The sequence below is a fragment of the Lepisma saccharinum genome, chromosome 8 (genome assembly GCF_977018435.1).
Source record: "Lepisma saccharinum chromosome 8, izLepSacc3.1, whole genome shotgun sequence".
NCBI lineage: Eukaryota > Metazoa > Arthropoda > Insecta > Zygentoma > Lepismatidae > Lepisma > Lepisma saccharinum.
In genome coordinates, this window is record NC_139236.1 from 90659892 (window position 1) to 90680907 (window position 21016).

The window sequence follows — 21016 nt, forward strand, 5'->3', positions numbered from 1 at the left end:
GACCCAATAAGAGCTTCAAGAATTAAAAGAAAACTCATAACAAGCTGTTGACAACTTCTGCACCAGCATACATAAAAATCCATTGCTTAAAAACACGTAGGATGTAAGAGAAAAATTAATCAAAATAGTCATGGACAATTTGCAGGGCAATACTCATGGATCCCACTGTACAATAGGATGTAAGTGAAAAAAGTAAATACAAATAATGATGGACAATTTGTCGGGTAATATTTATGCACCCCCTCTACGATCTTCCAGATCCATTGTCGATGTCGCACGACTTAAGACAAAGAAAAGTACCTGCTCCAGTGAAGAACTTGCAATGAACTCCGTAAATCGACCCAAAATCATAACAACATGTAATTATTTGAAATTGTGCAGTCATTTTTCGAGCTGTTCACTGCAGGCTTATCGTAAAACCTAACTAGGGCAGGACTTTTTCACTGTCGACGGTTTTTGCGCCTGCTATTCCATCCGTTTCGCGGCGCTAGTTTCGCATTTGCCACTCCAGACACAAGCGTCTCATCCTTACTACTTAATTATTGTTAGATCTCAATCTAGCCAAGGTGGAATGTATACAGGAGGATCCATTCAAGATAATCAACGAATATGATTAAATAATGTCCCACGGATCGATCCCCTTACTATTCTTAAGAAAAATGTTTCGATAATTATGACAGTTTTATGTTGTCATGTGCACAGATTCGCCTACGTGTATTTCACCTTGCTCCATGCCATTATGTCCACAAAAAACGTTTCTGCTCATTTAAAAAGAATCGAGAAATTCGATCAAGCTGCAGAAAGAGCAATGGGAAACGGACGATTAACACAACTCTCACGCGTAAAGCACGCACTGGAAGCCCCATGTGACTTGGAACGTAGCTGCAGAGAAGGGAACAATTCAATTGAATTAAATTGGAGGAATGAGTCACACTGTCCACACGCTTCTGCTTCTCGGAAGCAGTGTTTCCATCTCCGAGATCATTGTTTCCCTGAAAGATAGATCCTTAGTAATGTTCATAGTTTTTCAAAGATACATGAAAACCGTGAACGAAAACAAAGTAATCAACATTGTTCAGTGAAGAAACACTCCAACAAAACACAATAAGATAACCTGATGAAGTAAATTAAAAAGGAAACGTATCATCTGCATTTTCCTTATTCATGTGTTCTCTATCGTACGGTTTGTATTGATTCGCTTTTTTTTTGTCTTCCCATAAAAAAACTTTTCATCATTCATCTTCATTGTCGCGATTAGCAGAGCGAGAAAGAGAAGCTATGTAAAATAAGGTAATTGCAAGAATTATCGATAATTTAACGTTGTACGGCAAATTTCTATAGTATATAAACAAAAAAAATGCGAGAATTGGTCATCTTTTTAACTTCAGCTTATATGTTTACATATAACGGCCAAATAAACTACAAGAAGTATAATTTTAAATTTTAGAGTCCCTAGTTATCGGTAGAAATTTTGAAAATAGCACTACTTACCTCCCGAAGAAGAAGAATGATCTTGTCACCACCACATCTGCAACTGAACAAAAAAATATATAATGAATAACAGTTTTGGGAAAATATTAGAGAATTTAACTTCTTCACTACTTTTCGTCTATTGTTATTATTATTAATGCTAGGTCGAAACATGATCTATAGGCGCAGCAACAAGATACTTTATCAGAAGCAACAAAATATAATTAACAATTATGTAATAAATTCTGTTTAAAATGTTGTGAACAGAGTTACATTTATTATTACGAAACATGCTTTGGCATATATCAATCATAAGACAGAATCGACTAGATTATGTTATTGCTTACGTACATTCGTAAAATTCTTCAAGCACAATGAAGTTGATACGCAATGGACAATGCCAAACAATTCATTATACACTGTATAATTTTACACAGTTCACGTTAAAAGCATTATATTATAATTACAATTAATATGTTTAGTGGTAAGATGCAAGGGAAATTACTGTGAGTAATATACTGTATTGAGTGGTAAGCGCAGTTATGTCAACGTACGTACAACAAAGAAGTAATTCAAAAATAAATGTTTTTGTACATAAGGTGGCAAATATCTTGGGAAATAGCTAGTGAATATTTCTTAAATAACATTAATATAGTTTATTTAATATCCGAATGGAACATGAGAATTATCTAGCATCTTTGTAGTGTTAGAGCTCTCGAAACAGGTCTCGTTGATTTGGTTAATGTACTTCGCTTTTCTGCCACTTTTGGCTAAACGTGAAGTCGAGGATGAGTGATGATATTATGCAACTGATGAAGGGACACTCACAAAGAACACCAGACCGGGATTAGAACCCGGGAACTTCGGTGTCGAGATAAAAATTCGACAATCAATCCGGCATTGAAATGTAATGAAACACAAATGTCTTGCTCGTTACATTATATCCTTATCCAGGCACGTATCCAGGAATTCCTTTCGGGGGGGGGGGCTCAACACCATTTTTTAAGGGGTATAGTAAGAACCTCACAATTGTATGTTAAAGACCAGTGGTGGCAATTGGGTTCCAAAACGGGAGGGGGGGGTGCGGAGGGCGTTGCAAGGAAAGTTTACTTTCTCTTGGTAGACAAGGCTTAACATTAAGAGGCAATAATGTTGAGGCAAGAAAATAAAAAATGGGGAGTAATTATCCCTTAAATCGTCGCCACTGTAAGGCTGTCATTTTAATCAGAACGTGAAATCGAAATATTTTTTATCACTCGACTCCTCTGTTTCCATGCATTAACATTGTGTGCCGGAACCATCTCAGTATGTGTGTTTGTCCATTTCTTCTCATCAGGCATAAAAACATCTATGGTGTCTTTGAGTGTTTTTACGAAGCTGTTACACATGCACGGGATGGACAATCCACTCGACAACGCGAGATTCAAATTGTGGGCTGCGAACTGGATGCAGACAGCTCTCGAATATTTCTCTCTGATTCGAGCCTGAACACCACTAATGTGTCTTGTCCTCCCTTGTTTGCAGCTCTTATAAAAGCCGAAACCCACCAAATTGTTCAGATTCAGGCCTTAGCACTCACAAGTGTTCAAAAATGCCTGTCACAGCTTCCGGTGTCTTGTTATATATCGGCACGAAACAAAGGAAGTCTTCTCGAATACAGGTGGATCACGAAACAATTAATGCACAGTGAAAACCCTTCCGTTCCCGACACATCTAATGTTTCGTCTCCCAGTATGATCAAATGCTTACTCATTTATCTCCAGTGACGTGCCCAAGGAAGGGTTGGTGAGGTCATAACCCCATTTGCCCCAGTATTCCCTTAAAAAAAAAAAAGAGGAACGTCAAAGACAGGAAAAAAATGGCAAAATCAGGACTGACCACCAAAAATAGTATGCGTAACCCCTCTCCCTTCCGAAAATCCTGGGCACGCCTCTCTTTATCTCGGACACATTTTTTAAAATCAACTAACCAGAAGTTTTTATCATTCCGTATTGGAGATTGAAGTAAGATGCGTTTTTCCTGCAGGTTTCGATATAATTCTTTAGGGTGCTGTCGTCTGCCTGCTTTCACACCTAACCTTAACAAGGCCCTAATTTTCCATCCTTGTGACTTGGATTTTCAAGACTTAGGAAGGTTTCAGACCGAAGGGACACGCGATACATGTCGATTGGAATGGGCCAATCAACAACAACGTTTCACACCGTAGCGACACAAAAGGCCGCACAAACCTAATCTTCAGGCGACACGGTGTGAAATCTCCCTTATTAGGCCACTGTCATTGTCACCTCAAAGTAGTAGCTCTTGTTGACCACAGAAGAAAAAAATCTCCTCAACCGGTGGGAATACTCCTCAGTTTTCTTCTCTCTCCTATATTTTCTGTGCTTGTTCACTATACAGGCAACACCTTACGATTTGATATACACAGGACATGTACTATGTAGACATTTTAACGAATAATCGGTTGAAGTCAAGGCTGGCTAGGTGGCTCAGTTGGTAGAGCCCTGATTTGGGTCCTGGTAGAGCCTGCAATTTCCACCTAAAATGTCTACATATGAAACATCTTGCTTTCTCTTCTCGACATTCATAAAATTTTCGGCTGTCTCTTTATGGTAGTTAAGTGTTTGAATGTGTTTCGAACCCAGTAGGTTTAAACAAAAGTATTTTTTATACCATGAAATTCTCGGACTGCATATACGAAATTTAGTTCTGGCAAAGAGAGAGAGAGAGAGAGAGAGAGAGGCCTTGATCTCTTCGGCCCTCGAACCGAACTAGCACTACACTGAGGCCCCGGAAGTTCTGCTGTCGTCAATGTCTTCATTTTCGAATCACTATATCTTATAAAGCAACCAGAGGACGCTGACTGATCTGATCACCAATCGACTGTATGAATTGTCACACTTACCTCTGAAATCTCATTAACCGATTCTTTGTACAGATCAACCGAAAAATTGAATCTGCGTATTTATATCCTCATTATATTCTAGAACGTTCCGCGGATAAAACGATTCGTTAATATTGCCAGTAGTTGACTCATTCTCTCATTCAAGAACGTACCCTCTCCCGCCTTCCAGAGATTAGAAATTACAACGAATCGCCCTACGTGTGGCGCTACCTTTGTTGTGCAGCTTCCAAATGCTGACAAGTCTCTACATAGTGCTCAAGTGCGCTGCGACAACACCGAAAGTGCAAAAAAAGTTTACGTGCAATATTATCAACAACAGGGTTATAGAACATTCTCCGTCTTGCCTCGATAATTGTCTATCTCCTTAAATCATCGTCACATTATTCAAAAAGCCAAAAACCTAATTTTATCTAGTGTAAAATAAAAATTTCACTGGGGGGGGGGGCTCGAGCCACCTCAACCCCACCTTGGATACGTGCTATTAACAATAACAGGGTTATAGAACATTCTCCGTCTTGTCTCGATAATTATTTCTCCCAAATTATCATCACATTATTCAAGAAGCCAAAATCCTAATTTTATCTAGTGTAAACAGAAAAAAATCCTGAAGGGGGCTCGAGGCTCCTGATTCCCACCTTGGATGCGTGCTATTGACAGTAATAAGGTTATAGAACACTCTCCGTCTTGTTTCGATAATTATTTCTCTCAGATTTATAAATGTATTATCTTCACATTATTCAAGACGCCAAAAATCTAATTTTATCTAGTGTAAATTGAAAAATTTCCTGAGGGGGGCTCGAGCCACCTCATCCCCACCTTGGATACGTGCTATTAACAATAACAGGGGAATAAAACATGCTCAGTCTTGCCTCGATAATTATTTCTCTCCTTACATTATCTTCACATTATTCAAGAAGCCAAAAACCTAATTTTATCTAACGTAAACTGAAAAATTTCCTGGGGAGAGGGTCGAGCCCCCTGTGCCCCAACTTGGATACGTGCTATTATCAGTAACAGGGTTACGGAACATTCTCCGTCTTGCCTTGATAATTATTTCTCTCCTTAAATTATTGTCACATTATTTTATTTCACACCACAAGAAACCAAAAACCTCATTTTATCTAGTGTAAACCTAAAACTTTCGGAGGGGGCTCAAGCCCCCCTAAGCCCCCCTCTGGATACGTGCCTAACACTTGAACTATTATTATTAATATCATTATTATTCATACTGACGACTACTTTAACGCGAGTTGGATACAGTGTTCCTGGTTCTTCAGCAGTATGGAATTATCTTCCATGTGATAAAAAATCCATTAGCCTGCAAGTTGGCAACACTGCAAGTGAGGGGTGTCTTAATGGAGGCGAAGACATATAATATTCATGACACGCATGCAGCATACGCGGACGATTGTGAGAACTGAATGAAATGTAACGATTAGAAATTGATCCATGACGGCGGGGGCCGGGGAGGGGACTATTAGGAGTTTAAGGTAGTTCTTGAAAACATGCTCGAAATGTCGTCTATCCCTTATAAGAAAGAAATATAATTTTCTATCATTTTAGTTCACAACTTTTTATTCGTACCGGTAGGTTAGCCGTAACTGCAGATTGAAAGGTGATCAAGAAATTAACGCGTGGTTCAGCAGTTAGCGTGAAGAGATACTGAGGACATTTTGAATTCAGGACAATTCACTTACACAGAGAAAGAAGTTTGTTTGGGACAAGAAATAGTTTCTGGTAACCAAATCTCTCTCTTTTTTTTAATATGCGACAATTCTCACATTACCAAATGCTTTTTAGAAGTCATGCACATTTCGTTAAAATTACAATTTTGTTTTGTTTAAGGTTACCAAGAAGATTAACCAAATATGTTTTCTTTATTGAAACACTTGGTTTTTCTGTGTGCCACTACCACCATTAAATAGTTGCGATTACTTTAGTGTTATAATCAAGAGACGAAATTAAGTCCAGCGACCGAAGTTCGAGCTTCCAAAAGTTCCAAGCTCGAGTCCTGTTTGGTGATTTGTTTCATTCTACTTCCTTTTTCTGAAATTTTTGGCTAATCGCGTAGATGGGATGAAATGGTAATCAGATTAAAATTATAAAATTCACATTCACAAAGAGCACCCATGTCCTGCCTAAGTTCGAGTACTAACAGACCTCAATTGGATGGATGATGTTTCCTTGTCTCTCCCAAACATTTAACACATATTCTTGATGAATACTCTACGGACATCTCTTGAACGAGTAAATAGATATCCAGTGGGTATCCACATTAAATGGATGTCCAACAGATATCTTCTGAACGGGCAAATATATGTCCAGTGGGTATCCACATTCGATGGATGTCCAGCGGATATCTTCTCTGAACGGGCAAATAGATATCCAGTGGGTACCCACATTCAATGGATATCTAGCGGATATCTTCTGAACGGACAAATAGATATCCAGTGGGTATCCACATTCAATGGATGTCCAGCGGATATCTTCTCTGAACGGGCAAATAGATATCTAGTGGGTATCTACATTCAATGGATGTCCAGCGAATATCTTCTGAACGGGCAAATAGATATCCAGTGGGTATCTACATTCAATGGATGTCCAGCGGATATCTTCTCTGAACGGGCAAATAGATATCCAGTGGGTACCCACATTCAATGGATATCTAGCGGATATCTTCTGAACGGACAAATAGATATCCAGTGGGTATCCACATTCAATGGATGTCCAGCGGATATCTTCTCTGAACGGGCAAATAGATATCTAGTGGGTATCTACATTCAATGGATGTCCAGCGAATATCTTCTGAACGGGCAAATAGATATCCAGTGGGTATCTACATTCAATGGATGTCCAGCGGATATCTTCTCTGAACGGGCAAATAGATATCCAGTGGGTACCCACATTCAATGGATATCTAGCGGATATCTTCTGAACGGACAAATAGATATCCAGTGGGTATCCACATTCAATGGATGTCCAGCGGATATCTTCTCTGAACGGGCAAATAGATATCCAGTGGGTATCCACATTCAATGGATGTCCAGCGGATATCTTCTCTGAACGGGCAAATAGATATCTAGTGGGTATCTACATTCAATGGATGTCCAGCGAATATCTTCTGAACGGGCAAATAGATATCCAGTGGGTATCTACATTCAATGGATGTCCAGCGGATATCTTCTCTGAACGGGCAAATAGATATCCAGTGGGTATCTACATTCAATGGATGTCCAGCGGATATCTTTTGAACGGGAGAACAGATATCTAGTGGACACCCAATGGATATCTTCTAGATATTCATGGATGTCCAGAACGAATATCGAAAGGGCTTCCCCGATGGTGTCGCCGTTGCAATCAAAATCAAAGGATTCCTGCTTCGATCCTCGTTTCTGGACACATTTCACAGTGGCTCAGTTCCTACTTTAAACTGTAGGCCCAGCCCCGATTAGCATATCTGAGTATTAAGTGATCTTACAACAAACTCTGACGTGAATAACTACTGTGTGGTTTGGTCCATGCAGCACTATCCATTTGTAAGACAAATGACGAATGTATCAAACGAGTAGGTCAGTACGAGATGCCACCGGATCCTTCTGCTTCATCATTTCCAATTTCGCTCGTCAGATGGCGGAATTGATCACAAGACAAGGAACAAAAGAAACCTTAAGCTCCATTATTCTCGGTGACGGACGTTCGTTGATCAAGATTAATGAATTTTCATCAGGCTGGATGAAACGGTAAATTCCTGCAGCGTCACCCGAGGAGAATTTTCAGTTCCTTGTTTCAATTACGGAAATAGTAGAGCCTCCTCAGCGGCTCCTGTTTTAATCTGTTAAGTGGATAATCGGGACGCCCCTGGGAGAACCTCGAGCCTACCTGATGCCTGGCGGAAATTCGAGAAGCAGCCATTTTCGGAATTGGTTTAATCTTGGGATACATTATAAGTGCCGTTATTTTCACATTCGTAGTACTTTTCCCCCACTTTTCGTACACATTTTCTTCCTTGTAGCGTTCCCTTCCTGTACTCTATGCTATTTCCCTAATTTTAGCGATATTTAACCTGATTTTAGCGCCAATTTCTCTAGTGTATCTCCACTGTCAGTGTCCTTTTCCTGCTTTTAGTACTGGGTCACCTATTTCTGTGCTATTTTCCTACTACTGGTGTTAGTAGAGCCTCTCCGTTGGCTTACTAACTTAAATGAAGTTACATGAAATCTGATTTCAGATTTGGCATCCTGACGAAATTCTAGCCTATGGTCATGTATCACATGACCATAAAAAAAGTTGAATTCAAGATGGCGGAACCAAGATGGCGGCCGTCCCCGTGACACACTCCAAAAGGTGTCCCCCTAGGCCTATTTTGTATCGCCCATATCAAATTCCATGAAAATACATCACTGCGGATTTTACAAGGGGTGGTAAGGGACTTCTGATACACCCTGTAGAGTAGTGCATGGAACCACTTTGGCTTGATCGTACTCGTGTCCCAACCTCGAGGGTTTACAATGGAATGTCATTTTAATGTGACAATAATCGTATGTAAAATATCGGTCCTGGCAGTTTCAGCCCACAATCATCTTTTTCATTTTCGTATAGCTATCTCTGGATTAGTTCGATAGACTAAACATGGACATGGAGATAATTACTATGTTTACTTACGTTTCAATTTCACTGCGTCTTTCATTTCACGGTCCATATTTGAGGGCCCACTTCCGCAGACAAATTACGGTTGTACTACTGGGCTTCGAGCGTATACCGCTCGTTTTGCCTGTTCAAGCGTTATTCGCTCGAGCGAAGAAGCTCTCAATTCTGTACGCTGTCTAGCGTCGTCCGTACGAACTATTTGGCTCTCGACCGAAATGTTCTTCCAGCAGCACGGATAACGTTATTGCCTTTAATCAAGAGGTATCGGGTTCAATCCTCAGTGCACATGCCCGCAGAGGGTAAACTTGCCTCCCTCAGATACAATCAGGAAAAACTTCACATGATTCGAACAGTGAAACTGTAACATGAGAGACAGGAGAATAAATGGTCTCTGTGCATCGTGAAAAAGTACAAGGGGACAAAGAACCGTTCATCCACAAAGTGACAGATGTTTATGGAAAGGAAGCAATCCAGTTTCCGTTTCAATAGTGGACTCAAGTTTGAACTTGATATAACAACGCGAAGATTAAAAAACAATAATAACAATACAATGTAACATATGAGTTTTTATGAAGATATGCAATCTTACTCTGCTCCCCAGCGTTCGAAGTGGAAATTCCTAGCTTGGGAAGGGTGCTTTGACCACTTTGGGGAAAGGTGGCTCATGCCACTGGATTAGGGAGTGGATCATAGATTCGAGCCCGCAGCATTGGCTTTAAGTGTTGTTTGGCGCTCATTATGTGCTAGTTAGTGGGTTACCGTCAGTATTATTACCAACAAACAACCCCCCCACAGAACAAGTGATTAACCAATCAATATAATTTCTTTGTTCCTGCGTTACTCAAAGACTACACCCTGCTCTAAACGTCAAAACGGTTAATGCCTGCCTGGTACTTAAGCCAGAAACGTATACACCAAGATACAGATCGTCGCATAAACCACGCAATCCTCTCATTTAGGACGCAACCGAGGGGGCAGGGCCGCCCCAACCCCCGGGGAATTACTCATCCGAGGCCTCGGAGGCAGTAACAGAGTGGCTGAATGCGATAAGAACGCCTGCGTTTCTTCCCATTGTTGTGGAGCAGCTTGAAACCGTTCTAGCGTGCAAGAATGGCCCGTTTTTCCCCCGATCCGGACATGGCCGATCATTTCCGAACATCAACGATCCGGTTATTATTATTGTGGGCCCCAAAAAAAGGGACGGAAGCTGGTTGAAGTCCTGGTGGACACTGTGTGAATGTTCGCAGGGGGTCAAAAGAACCCACCCTTCATGCTAAGCTGTGGCGTGCGTTCTTCGTTGGTACCCCCATTGTTGAAAAAAACACTTAACGCCCCCTTGAAAAGTCTCTCGTTTCGTTTCAAGGTAGTGTTGCCACAATATGAGGGCATAATTTCCCTTATCCAAGCTCTAAATTTCCATTAGTCTTGGAAACACAGAAATCGTCGAGATCTCAAAACTTCAAGGTCTACTACTATTATAGCCCAGTACATAAAGGGTTCTGAGCTCAAATAATTTATATAAAACTAAACATTTCAGGATTTGATTTTCAAGTTATTTGGAATAACTTGCTATAAGTCGCGGACAATCGCATGTGTGAGTCATCCTCAAAATGGCGGACAAAGATGGCGGCCAGGCGATATGAGGTAGTATGACCAAAATTCCGAGGTAGTTCGGAATTTTGTTCATAGTTCACTTGTGGAAAATTATTTGAACTCTAAAAACACCTAACTTTAACTCTAAGTGTAACAGTTTTGGATCCAATCATTTTGAAGAATTTACATCCATTTAAACCTTAAAAATGTAGAAATTTTGGCCCTTACTCTGGCAGTTTATGCAAAAATCTCCTTATCGATTAAGAAATAGTTTTAATGAGCTAATCATTACCTACAATTTTTTAAAAAAAGCTCGTTCAGATGGGATAACAATTATCTCAGATATTTAATTTAACAGATTGTGTTTCAAAGTTTTTTGTGCAATGAAAAAAAAAAAGAACATTGGTTTGTCCAGACTCGAAATCAAGTCTCTCTCTCCTCCAGATGGGACACTAATTCCTGGATTCAGACTGGCAGAGTTCTCAAACAACCTTTGGATAGCCATGCATCCACTGTGGAGTGCTGCTATGCACGCTATAAACAAGGATCGAGACACTCCCTTTGATATAAGCAGTGTAGTTCCTTTGCCTTTCTTCAATAATGTAGCGTCATATATCAATACTATCTATTCTACTCTGCTGTATGCAGTGAAAGAGTGCAAGAAAATTGGGCAGAGCACCTGTGTTGTGACATTCGACCAGCCATTATACTAGAAAGCTGTTGAAATTGTATCTGCAGCTGAAGAAACTTCTGAATTGTCCAAAGTTGTAGTGCGCTTAGGAGGTTTTCATTTACTTACGTCATTTCTGGGCACGATCGGGTACATTATGTCAGGAAGTGGTATAGAGTAACTTTGGGGTATGCTGTACGACAAGACAACAGTAGTTAAAATGCTGAATGGCCATCCTTACTCAAGATCATTGAGAGCTCACTTCTTGATCCTGCTCGCCCTATACCAGCAGTTGCAGAGACATTTACAACCCATTGACGATATCACAAAATCTGAGATACGCGATCTTATTCAACAATGTCTGGATGGAGAAAACAATATCCAAGTTTTGCAGGAAAATGAAACTATTCGACACGTGACAAACTATATCGAGGAAATCGAAGAAGGTGACTTTTCTCGAACATGGAAACTCTGGATACAGTACATTGAGCAGGTCAGGATCGTACTGCTGTTTATCCATGCAGATCGGACAGGAGATTGGAAACTTCACTTGCATGCTATTAAATCAATGCTCCCGTATTATCACGCAGCTGGCCATCATTTCTATGCAAAATGTGCCCATCACTATATTCAGCAGATGGAAACTTTAGAGGCAACTATGAAAGAAAGAGGATTACAATAAATTAACAACCCAAGGATACTTCACAATTCGCAGAAAAGAGACTTTCTGGAGCGGGGTTCCAACTGATCTGGTTATCGAACAATCTTTAATGAAATCCATGAAAATTTCTGGGGGCCGTGGATTAACAGACTCTACGTTAGCGATATGGATTCTGTCATTCCCAATCACTGTTAAGGTAACAGAAGTTCCAGAGGACTTTTGTGGGAAACAGTTCGTGTCATCTGAACAGCATGTCGAGGTAAGACCCTCCCGTTCATCTCGAGACGATAGAGACTTGAAGAAATTCTCAGAATGGTTGTCCGTTCATGACCCATTTGAAAACACAACTCAAACGGAATTACTCAAGGACATTACCACAGGCCTAGTTGCAGACAATAAAACAAATTGTGATCAAGCGAGGATTGTTGGGGAAACATTAGTTCAGACAATGATTGGAGGCTTCTACGGTTCAGTGAAATTTTAAAGAAAGAAGATAGTCATCCCTATCTCGGCCACCTACAGCACCGTCAAAATCAAAGAAGAACCGATTGTTATAAAACCGATTATTTGGCAGAATCGCAGCTGTAATTAAACGAGGTGAAAATCTTCGTGAGTGAAGTATGAATTAGCTCCAATGCCACCTTCCCTGTATGACATCTCCATGCCCAAGAACGGCAAATCAACTATGGTAATTATTGTTGAGTGTCTCCTGCCTTGTGTTAAAACACCAGAAGATATTACGTATGTTGTGGATGGAGGATTCCTTCTTCATGCAATGGTGTGGACTAAAAATGACACCAACAAATTTGCGTTAAGTAGGTGAGTTATGTCAAGCGACATTTTTCACCTTGTAGTGTCGTTGTATTTGATGGATACAAATTACAATCAGACACAAAGAATGCTGAAAGCCAGAGAAGAGCTTTGGGGAAAATGTCTGCAACGATCGCATTTGATTCTGCCATGGAAGCAACGACGGATCAAGCACAGTTCTTGAAAAACTCAGAGAACAAATCTAGACTGATTCTAATGTTGAAAACACAATTTGAAGCAGCCATGATAACCGTATACCAAGCAGAAGGAGATGCCAATACATTAATCTGTTCAACAGCAATAGAAGAAAGTACGAACGGGAAAGCTGTAGCTGTTGTTAGATCCGATTCTGACCTTTTAACAATCTTAATTGCTAGAAGACTTCCTGAGCAGTCGCTCTTTCTGTTAAGTCCCCAGACAAGCAAAACTGAGGGAAAATGCTACGATATCGCTAAAATTCAAGAAACTCTTGAGCCACTCAAAGACTGCTTCCTCTTCTTTCATGCTGCTACAGGGTGTGACACCACCTCGGCTATATTCAGAAGAGGAAAGTCGACAGCGTTGAAGATCCTCCAAAAAGATAAAGAATTGTGCAAGTTAGTCAGCATCTTCAACCAACCAAAGCTCAACCGTGACAGAGTGATCGAAATTAGAGAAACGTTTCTTATTCGCCCGTATGGAGGAGGAGACGTATCCTCCCTGGACAGCGTGAGACATATCAGGTATAGCAAGGAAGTCGTTAAAAAGCTGTCTTCACATTTCAACTTGGCCACTTTGCCTCCTACCAGCAAGGCAGACACTCAACACTCACTTCGAGTGTATCGCCAAGTCCAGGAGTGGAACGGACGAAGCATGAACCCAATGGAATGGGGTTGGTGTGTCAAAGAGGGTATGTTGAATCCAGTACCCACACAGCTACCACCAGCTCCAGCCGAAATCCTAAACTCACTTGTCTGTAAGTGCAAAGTGACTGCGAGAAAGGATTGTGAGCGAGCAACATGTGAGTGTAAGAAAGCTGATCTCAAGTGTTCAAAGTTCTGTGCATTCTGCCGAGGAAGTTCCAGTAAAACTGGAAGACGAATCTGATTTAGATTATGACGAACACCAGCCCAAATAACCCATATGTCAATCACAATGCCAATGGCCTATTTGCTGATGCATTCCCTAAGGTAACTGGTGAACCCTTAGAATTTCATCTTTACTAATCTGTTACAAAATTAAATATCTGAGATAATTTTTATCAGATCTGAACGAGCTTTTTTAAAAATTGTAGGTAATGATTAGCTCATTAAAACTATTTCTTAATCGATAAGGAGATTTTTGCATAAACTGCCAGAGTAAGGGCCAAAATTCCTACATTTTTCAGGTTTAAATGGATGTAAATTCTTTAAAAGTGATTGGATCCAAAACTGTTACACTTAGAGTTAAAGTTAGGTGTCTTTAGAGTTCAAATAATTTTACACAAGTGAACTGCGACTTATCATTTCCGAACTATGACCAAAATTCCGAACTGTACTCATATCGACTGGCCGCCATCTTTGCCCGCCATTTTGAGGATGAAGCACACATGCGATTCTCCTCGACGTTTGACAAGTTATTCCAAATAATTTGAAAAACAAATCCTGAAATTTTTAGCTTTATATAAATTATTTGAGCTCGACCTTATTTATATAACTTTATTTATTATTAATTATTTTAATGAAAAAATATTGATAATAAAACTGTACAAAAGTTTCCAAAATGTGCAAAATATGAAAATTCTCATTAAACAAGTGTGTTACCGCAATAATTTGGAAAGTTAAACAATGAGAAAGTATTGACTGTTTCGTTTAATGAAAGCGGGCGGAGCAGGTTACCGTACGAGAGAAAAGAAAAATGTCTTTCACACTTTGCGAGTTTCAGTCCAAACTGGGAACTCAATATCTTCAAATATTTTTCATAGAATTTCCATTTTTCCATTTCATGTAGAATGTTACTTGAAGTTTTCTGTACTGTGGGGAATATCCCTTTCAGTTGGCAACACTGCTTCAAGCGTGAATAACAGATCGGAAATGGTCGAAAAGGGGAAAAGATTGAATACGTTGGGACTTTCGACACTTTTTACGGAAAGCTGAAAGCAAACATACGTCGCCTGTCCCAAAAGTCTGTACCTCACCCCCGCCCCCCCTTTCATCAGCCTTTTCGAAGTTAAAGCCCTGGAAGCAATAACTGTGTCGTTGTGCATGTCCGCGTGGATGAATTATAGACTTACGACGCACATACATGCACTCTGGATTCGTCCGAAATCGTGAGAGCCGTGACGTAATCACACTGAGGCTAAAACTGCCGAGAAAAGAAATTAGGTAAATCGAGTGAAGCCGAAACGAACAACGAGGGGGGAGTTTATGAGGGGGGAGAATGGGGGGGGGTTTGTAGCGTGAGAACTGGTACTTAGGAACCAAAAGTGTGGAAAGACGCGTCTTTTGGTAGCAAAAGGGTAAAAGGGCGATAAAGAACAGTTCAATCGCCGTACATTGTCATTTGCGGGTGCATTGTTGGAAATGCTGCATCACAGAATAGTACATCCGTTTTTCTTCTTCTTCTGGAAGCATTAAAAAACAGCAAAATCATAATGGCAATCTTCTCACACAGAGAAGAATGATTTTAGAAAAATATCACATGCAAGTATGTGTGGATTATGGAGGGGTAAGGGACGATTGCCCCCACCACCCGAAAGGCATGTAACCATTATAACTAGAGCCCGGAAGTTCAGGCATTTATTTTCGTTAAAATAGGCAGGAAAAAAGGCATTTATAATGTGGTAAATAGGCACTAAAAATAAAAAAAGGCAAAATAAACCGAAAAAAGGCACATTTAGAAGTCGCTAACTTTTATCTATAATTTCTGGCAAAATGTTAAAATCTAAATTGGGAAGAGCATTTCAATTTTCTCCGTCTTGATTGCACATAACTACAAGGTGCTTTTTAAGTTCTAAACATTCATTGATAGTCGTCTGTCAGAGAGAATGTTTTTCATAATAGAAAATGATCTTTCTACTTCGACAGAAGTTATTGGAGCATACATATAACAAGCTAATGTAGCTGGACTCATTTTGGTAACAGCATTTTCACCTTTTAGAATATCACAAATTGTTTTCAATTGTTTCAAGTCCTCATTTGCACTCACTACCCGTTAGCACTTTTCCGCAACAGCTCGCCCCTTTTCTCCTGGCACTTCCATCATCTGCTGCATAGATTCCTCGAAGATTTTCATGGATGCTATGATTGTAATTGTCTCTGGCAATGCACCATAATGTGCAAAAGTAAACTTGAATAGCACAGGAGTTTTTTCACTTCACGAATTGAAGCCGCTTCATTTTCTGGAAGAGCATCGATCACCTCACTGATTTTTTGAAGGTTGTTAGCATAATATATAGCTGCTGATATCCAGGTTCCCCATCTCGTCAAGACTGGTTGCTGAGGTAAACTAAGCTCAATCGCAACTTCCTGAAATTTTCGGGTTCGAGAGGCAGATTTCAGAAATATTTTCTTTGTGTTCGAAATCAACCTGTCCACTTCAGCAGTCAATCATGCACAAGAAATGTTAACCGAAATGCAATATACTGACTCAGCATGAAATACTTTTTTCTCACACTTTTCTCCTTCAGCAATGTTGAAACATGCGTGAGTTCAATATTACTTAAATAAGGCGAAAATTATTCGCATAATAAACGGAAGAAAAATAAATGCCAACAACGTTTTTTGGTAGAAAAATAATTTTAAAAAAATGTCAAATTTCATTGAAAAAGGAAAAAAGGCATTATAATTAAAAATAGGCAGTGGGGTCCCAAATAGGCAAAATAGGCAAAATGAAAAGGCTTCTAAAACATTCGAAACAACATAAGAAACGTATATCCGGAAAAAGTTTATCAATATATCTAACTAACTAACTCTCTAGCCTTCTTAAACCCGAAGGTTCATGGCTGCAGCAACACAGGCCTTCCATCTTTCCCTATCTTGAGCAAGTTCTATATACTCTTTTCCATCCCTACCGATTTCCCTTAGGTCCATCTCAACGTTGTCCCTCCATCTTCGTCTTGGCCTTCCTACAGGTCTCTTACCATCAGGTTTCCCAACAAGAATCCTGTAAACTCCTCTTTCCTCTCCCATTCGTGCCACATGGCCTGCCCACCTAAGTCTTCTTGATTTAATTATTCTAATAATATCTGGACATGAATATAAATTATGTAGTTCTAAATTATGTAACCTTCTCCATTCACCTGTCTCCTCATCCCTTTTAGGTCCAAAGATTTTCCTAAGGATCTTATTTTCAAATACTCTCAATTTATGTTCCTCTTTCAATGTAAGGGACCAAGTTTCACATCCATATAATACTACAGGCAAAATTACTGTTTTGTATATTTTAACTTTTAGTTTCTTAGATATTAAACGAGAAGACAAAAGTTTATGAAGAGAAAAGTAACATGCATTTCCTGAATTAAGCCTACTTTTTATTTCCTCTTTAATATAATTTTCATTTGTTAATATTACTCCTAAGTATTTGAATTTGGAAACTGGTTCAAACGAGTTGTTATCAATAATTAGATTTTGATTATTACCTAACACTTGGTTTCGGCCTGTAAGCATATATTTAGTTTTCTCTTTATTAACTTCCAAACCTATCTCTCTAGCAGTTTTGAAAAATATTTTAGCATTATTCTTAATTGTATTCACGTCATCCCCCAGTAAGTCTACATCATCTGCATATGCTAACAACTGAGTCACACCATTTAATTTTAGTCCTTCTTTAGTTTCTTTTACCTTCCTAACAGCATATTCTAAGGCAAAATTAAAGAGCAATGGAGATAATGCATCTCCTTGTTTTAACCCATCATGAATTGTAAATTTGTCAGACATATTATTACCCACACGAATTTTACTTTCTGTTTCACTGGTGCATATTTTTATCATACTAACAAGCTTCTTAGGTATTCCAAACTCAACTAATATATTATACAATTTATCTCTTTTGACCGAATCATATGCTTTTTTGAAATCAATGAATAGCTGATGGACATTTTGATTAAATTCCCACTTTTTTTCAAGTGTCTGTCTGATGTGAAAAATTTGATCTGTAGTTGATCTGTTACGTTTAAATCCACATTGATAATCACCTATAATTTCATTAGCATATGGGGTTAGTCTTGTTAAAATAATGTTAGATAATATTTTGTACGTTGTCGAGAGTAGAGAAATTCCACGGTAATTATTGCAGTTCATTTTATCACCTTTTTTAAACACAGGAACAATTAGGGATTCTTTCCACTGTTGAGGGATTTCTTCTTTATTCCATATTAAACAAATTAATTTATGAATTTGACATATTAATGAATTTCCACCATATTTAATTAACTCAGCTGGTATTAAATCAATGCCAGGTGCTTTGTTATTCTTTAGCCTTTTAATAGCATCTTTAACTTCAGTCAAGTTAGGTTCTGGAACTAAAGGTTCTGCTGTGTGTACTTCATTTACTTCTGATTTATCTCCTACATGGACATTTAAAAGGTCATTAAAGTAGTTCTTCCATCTATTTAGAATATCGCTTGGGTCAGCTAGAAAATCACCGTCTTTATCTTTTATCAAGTTTACTTTAGGTTGCCACCCCTTTCTAAACTCATTTACACCTTGATATAAATCTCTGATATTTTTATTTTTGCTGTTTGTTTCAATTTCGTTAATTTTGCTTTTCAAGTAATCTCTTTTTTTACTTCTAAACGTGCGGTTAACTTCTCGCTTTATTCTATTATAATTGTTTAGATTTGTATCATCAGAGTTATTTAACCACCTAAGTCTAGCCTGATTTCTTATTTCTATTAGATTATGACATTCATTATCAAACCATGGCTTACTTTTTCTCGGTTTATGGTATCCTATACTTTCTTTAGCTGCTGATTCTATTGTATTACGTATGTGCTCCCAATTCTTATTTACGTCTGTTTCATTTATATTTTCATCATCATTTAAATCCTGCAAAACAGCAAATCTATTTGACAGTTTTATTTGGTAATCTTCCTTAATTCTTTCATCAGTAAACTTTCCTGTATCAAATTTTATAACTTTTAGATTTTGTTGCTTATGATTTATCACTGAGAGTCTTTCTCTTAATTTAGCAATTACTAAATAATGGTCACTGGCACAGTCAGCACCTCTATGTGTACGAACGTCAATTATACTAGTATGCCTTCTCTTATCAATGAGAATATGATCTATCTGATTATGAGTTTTACCATCTGGAGAAGACCAGGTATATTTATGGATATCTTTATGTTTAAAAGTGGTACTTTTCACAATTAAATTCTTTGAGGTTGCAAAAGTAATCAATCTTATACCATTATCATTAATTAATCAATATATGCAGTAGATAAAAAGAGGCATTTTGCCAAACTTCCGGGCTCTAATTATAACAAAGAAACGAGTAGTTATACTCCTGACAAGGACGTATTTAGGAAACCAGGTGGTCCGGACCCCTTAAAGAATTACCAATTACTAAAATTAAATAATGAAAATACACTTGTTTAGTTTAGTATCTGTTGTATAGTCAATGCTTATTTATTTCCACCGAACTTAACTGGACTAGATGTAATCACACGACTTTCAATGGCAGTACCAAATAATAATTATGCACACTACGACTTTAATATGCATAAAATATTAAAAAAGAAACTTCAATTTTCGTGATCTGAATTTAACACCTTTTTTGTTACTCAATTAATATTTAATTCTTTATTTATTTGACATTAATTTCCTTGCCAGGACAGTTGTTTTTGCAGAAATTTTAGCGATATTAACACGTAAGCTAGATAATGAATGCGTACTGATATGTATACCTTTAACCTATTTTTGTAATAATAACAATACAATATTAATTTACATATTATGAATGAACCTATAAATTAATTTAAACATTTAGTTATATTATTATTATTTCTGAGACATTTGATCACCCCCGAAATATAGTCTATTTGTAGATATGTCTGACTCCTGACATTTAAAATTAGGTGATCTACAACTCATAATACAGCTTCATAAAGGTTATCCCCCCACCCTTCTTAAAAGATCGATAATCCGCCATTGGATGAAAGTATGCCCTCAATACCGTATGTTGAGGAAGAGTAATCCTTGACAAGTGAATGAAGTTCCTTCCTTGCAACAGTACCAGTTCAAAGTCTTCGTTCTTTACTGACAGAATTTCAAAGGAATTCCCTTGCGTCTCAAATTTCTTCAAACTATCCCAACCCAGCGCTTTCTCCGATATGAAACAGTTCAGTCAGAAACCGGACAATGGCGACGGAGAGAAGACACAGAATATAACCAGAAAGTAGCAAGTCCTTTTCCTTCCACAAACACTGACAGGTCTCCTCTTCAAGAACCCTAATCTGTTCTGGAACATCTTAACAACCCTAGGCTTATCTGGAAAGCGTCTGTCAACCGAACTTCTGGTCAGCGGCGAAGCCGACATTCCAAACCAAGCCTTCGTGAAAATGGCTTTTCTTGTTTCTGATCGTCCATTTTCTTTTATCTCTCTCCCCGTTCCCGTTTTTCGTCCTCTATTCTCTCAACGTCGTCGTTTTATCTTTACGACCGAGTCCGACAACTCAGTTGGGGTAGTTGTAAAACTTGGCAGACACTATTCACCCCGAGAAAGACTTCCAGAGTTTATTCACAAGAGTTTCGTAGTAGAAGCTTCCATAGGATCGAACTGAACACCAGAGGTCTCTCGGATAGACCTAAAGTATCTTACAGAAAGTGACATTACGTTGTTTCGCTTTGAATGTCTTATTGTATCCGTATAATGGCACTAGAACTTGCTTTCAAATAAAAGAAGTGGAATACCTACAGGTGGACCCTGCCACGTACTTCCTATGTTCGAGAACATTCGTGTAGCGTAGATTGGAGATCCTCACAAAGCTACGACAACTCTACCATGCATTTTTCCAATGCAGGCTTTTCCCATGTTAATTCAATTCAAGTTTTAGAATAAGTGGCAAATAAATTGCAGAGAGCTGTTTAAAAACATCATACTATTATTCTCCCAGATTCAAAAAATAACGTCACCTATCTTGTTAAACATCACACCTGTATAAATTCACTTTGTTCGAAATTACCTTGAAGGCTCTGAATGTCAAAAAGGATGCAGATACAAAGATTGTTAGAACTATAGAGTTTGGAACAATTTCTTGTGTTCTGACGTAATCGTGGCAAGAGGTTAAATTATCCACACACAA

At 38.6% G+C, this 21016-nt stretch overlaps 1 protein-coding gene across 1 annotated transcript in view; it reads right to left on the reverse strand.

Moving 5' to 3' along the window:
* Positions 1–21016, reverse strand: part of LOC145991894 (uncharacterized) — a 499455-nt gene that overhangs the window by 280657 nt on the left and 197782 nt on the right. Inside the window, exon 4 of the mRNA XM_083127928.1 lies at positions 1492–1534. Within this exon, the coding sequence (XP_082984054.1) occupies positions 1492–1534 (43 nt within the window). The remainder of the gene's footprint in view (positions 1–1491; positions 1535–21016) is intronic.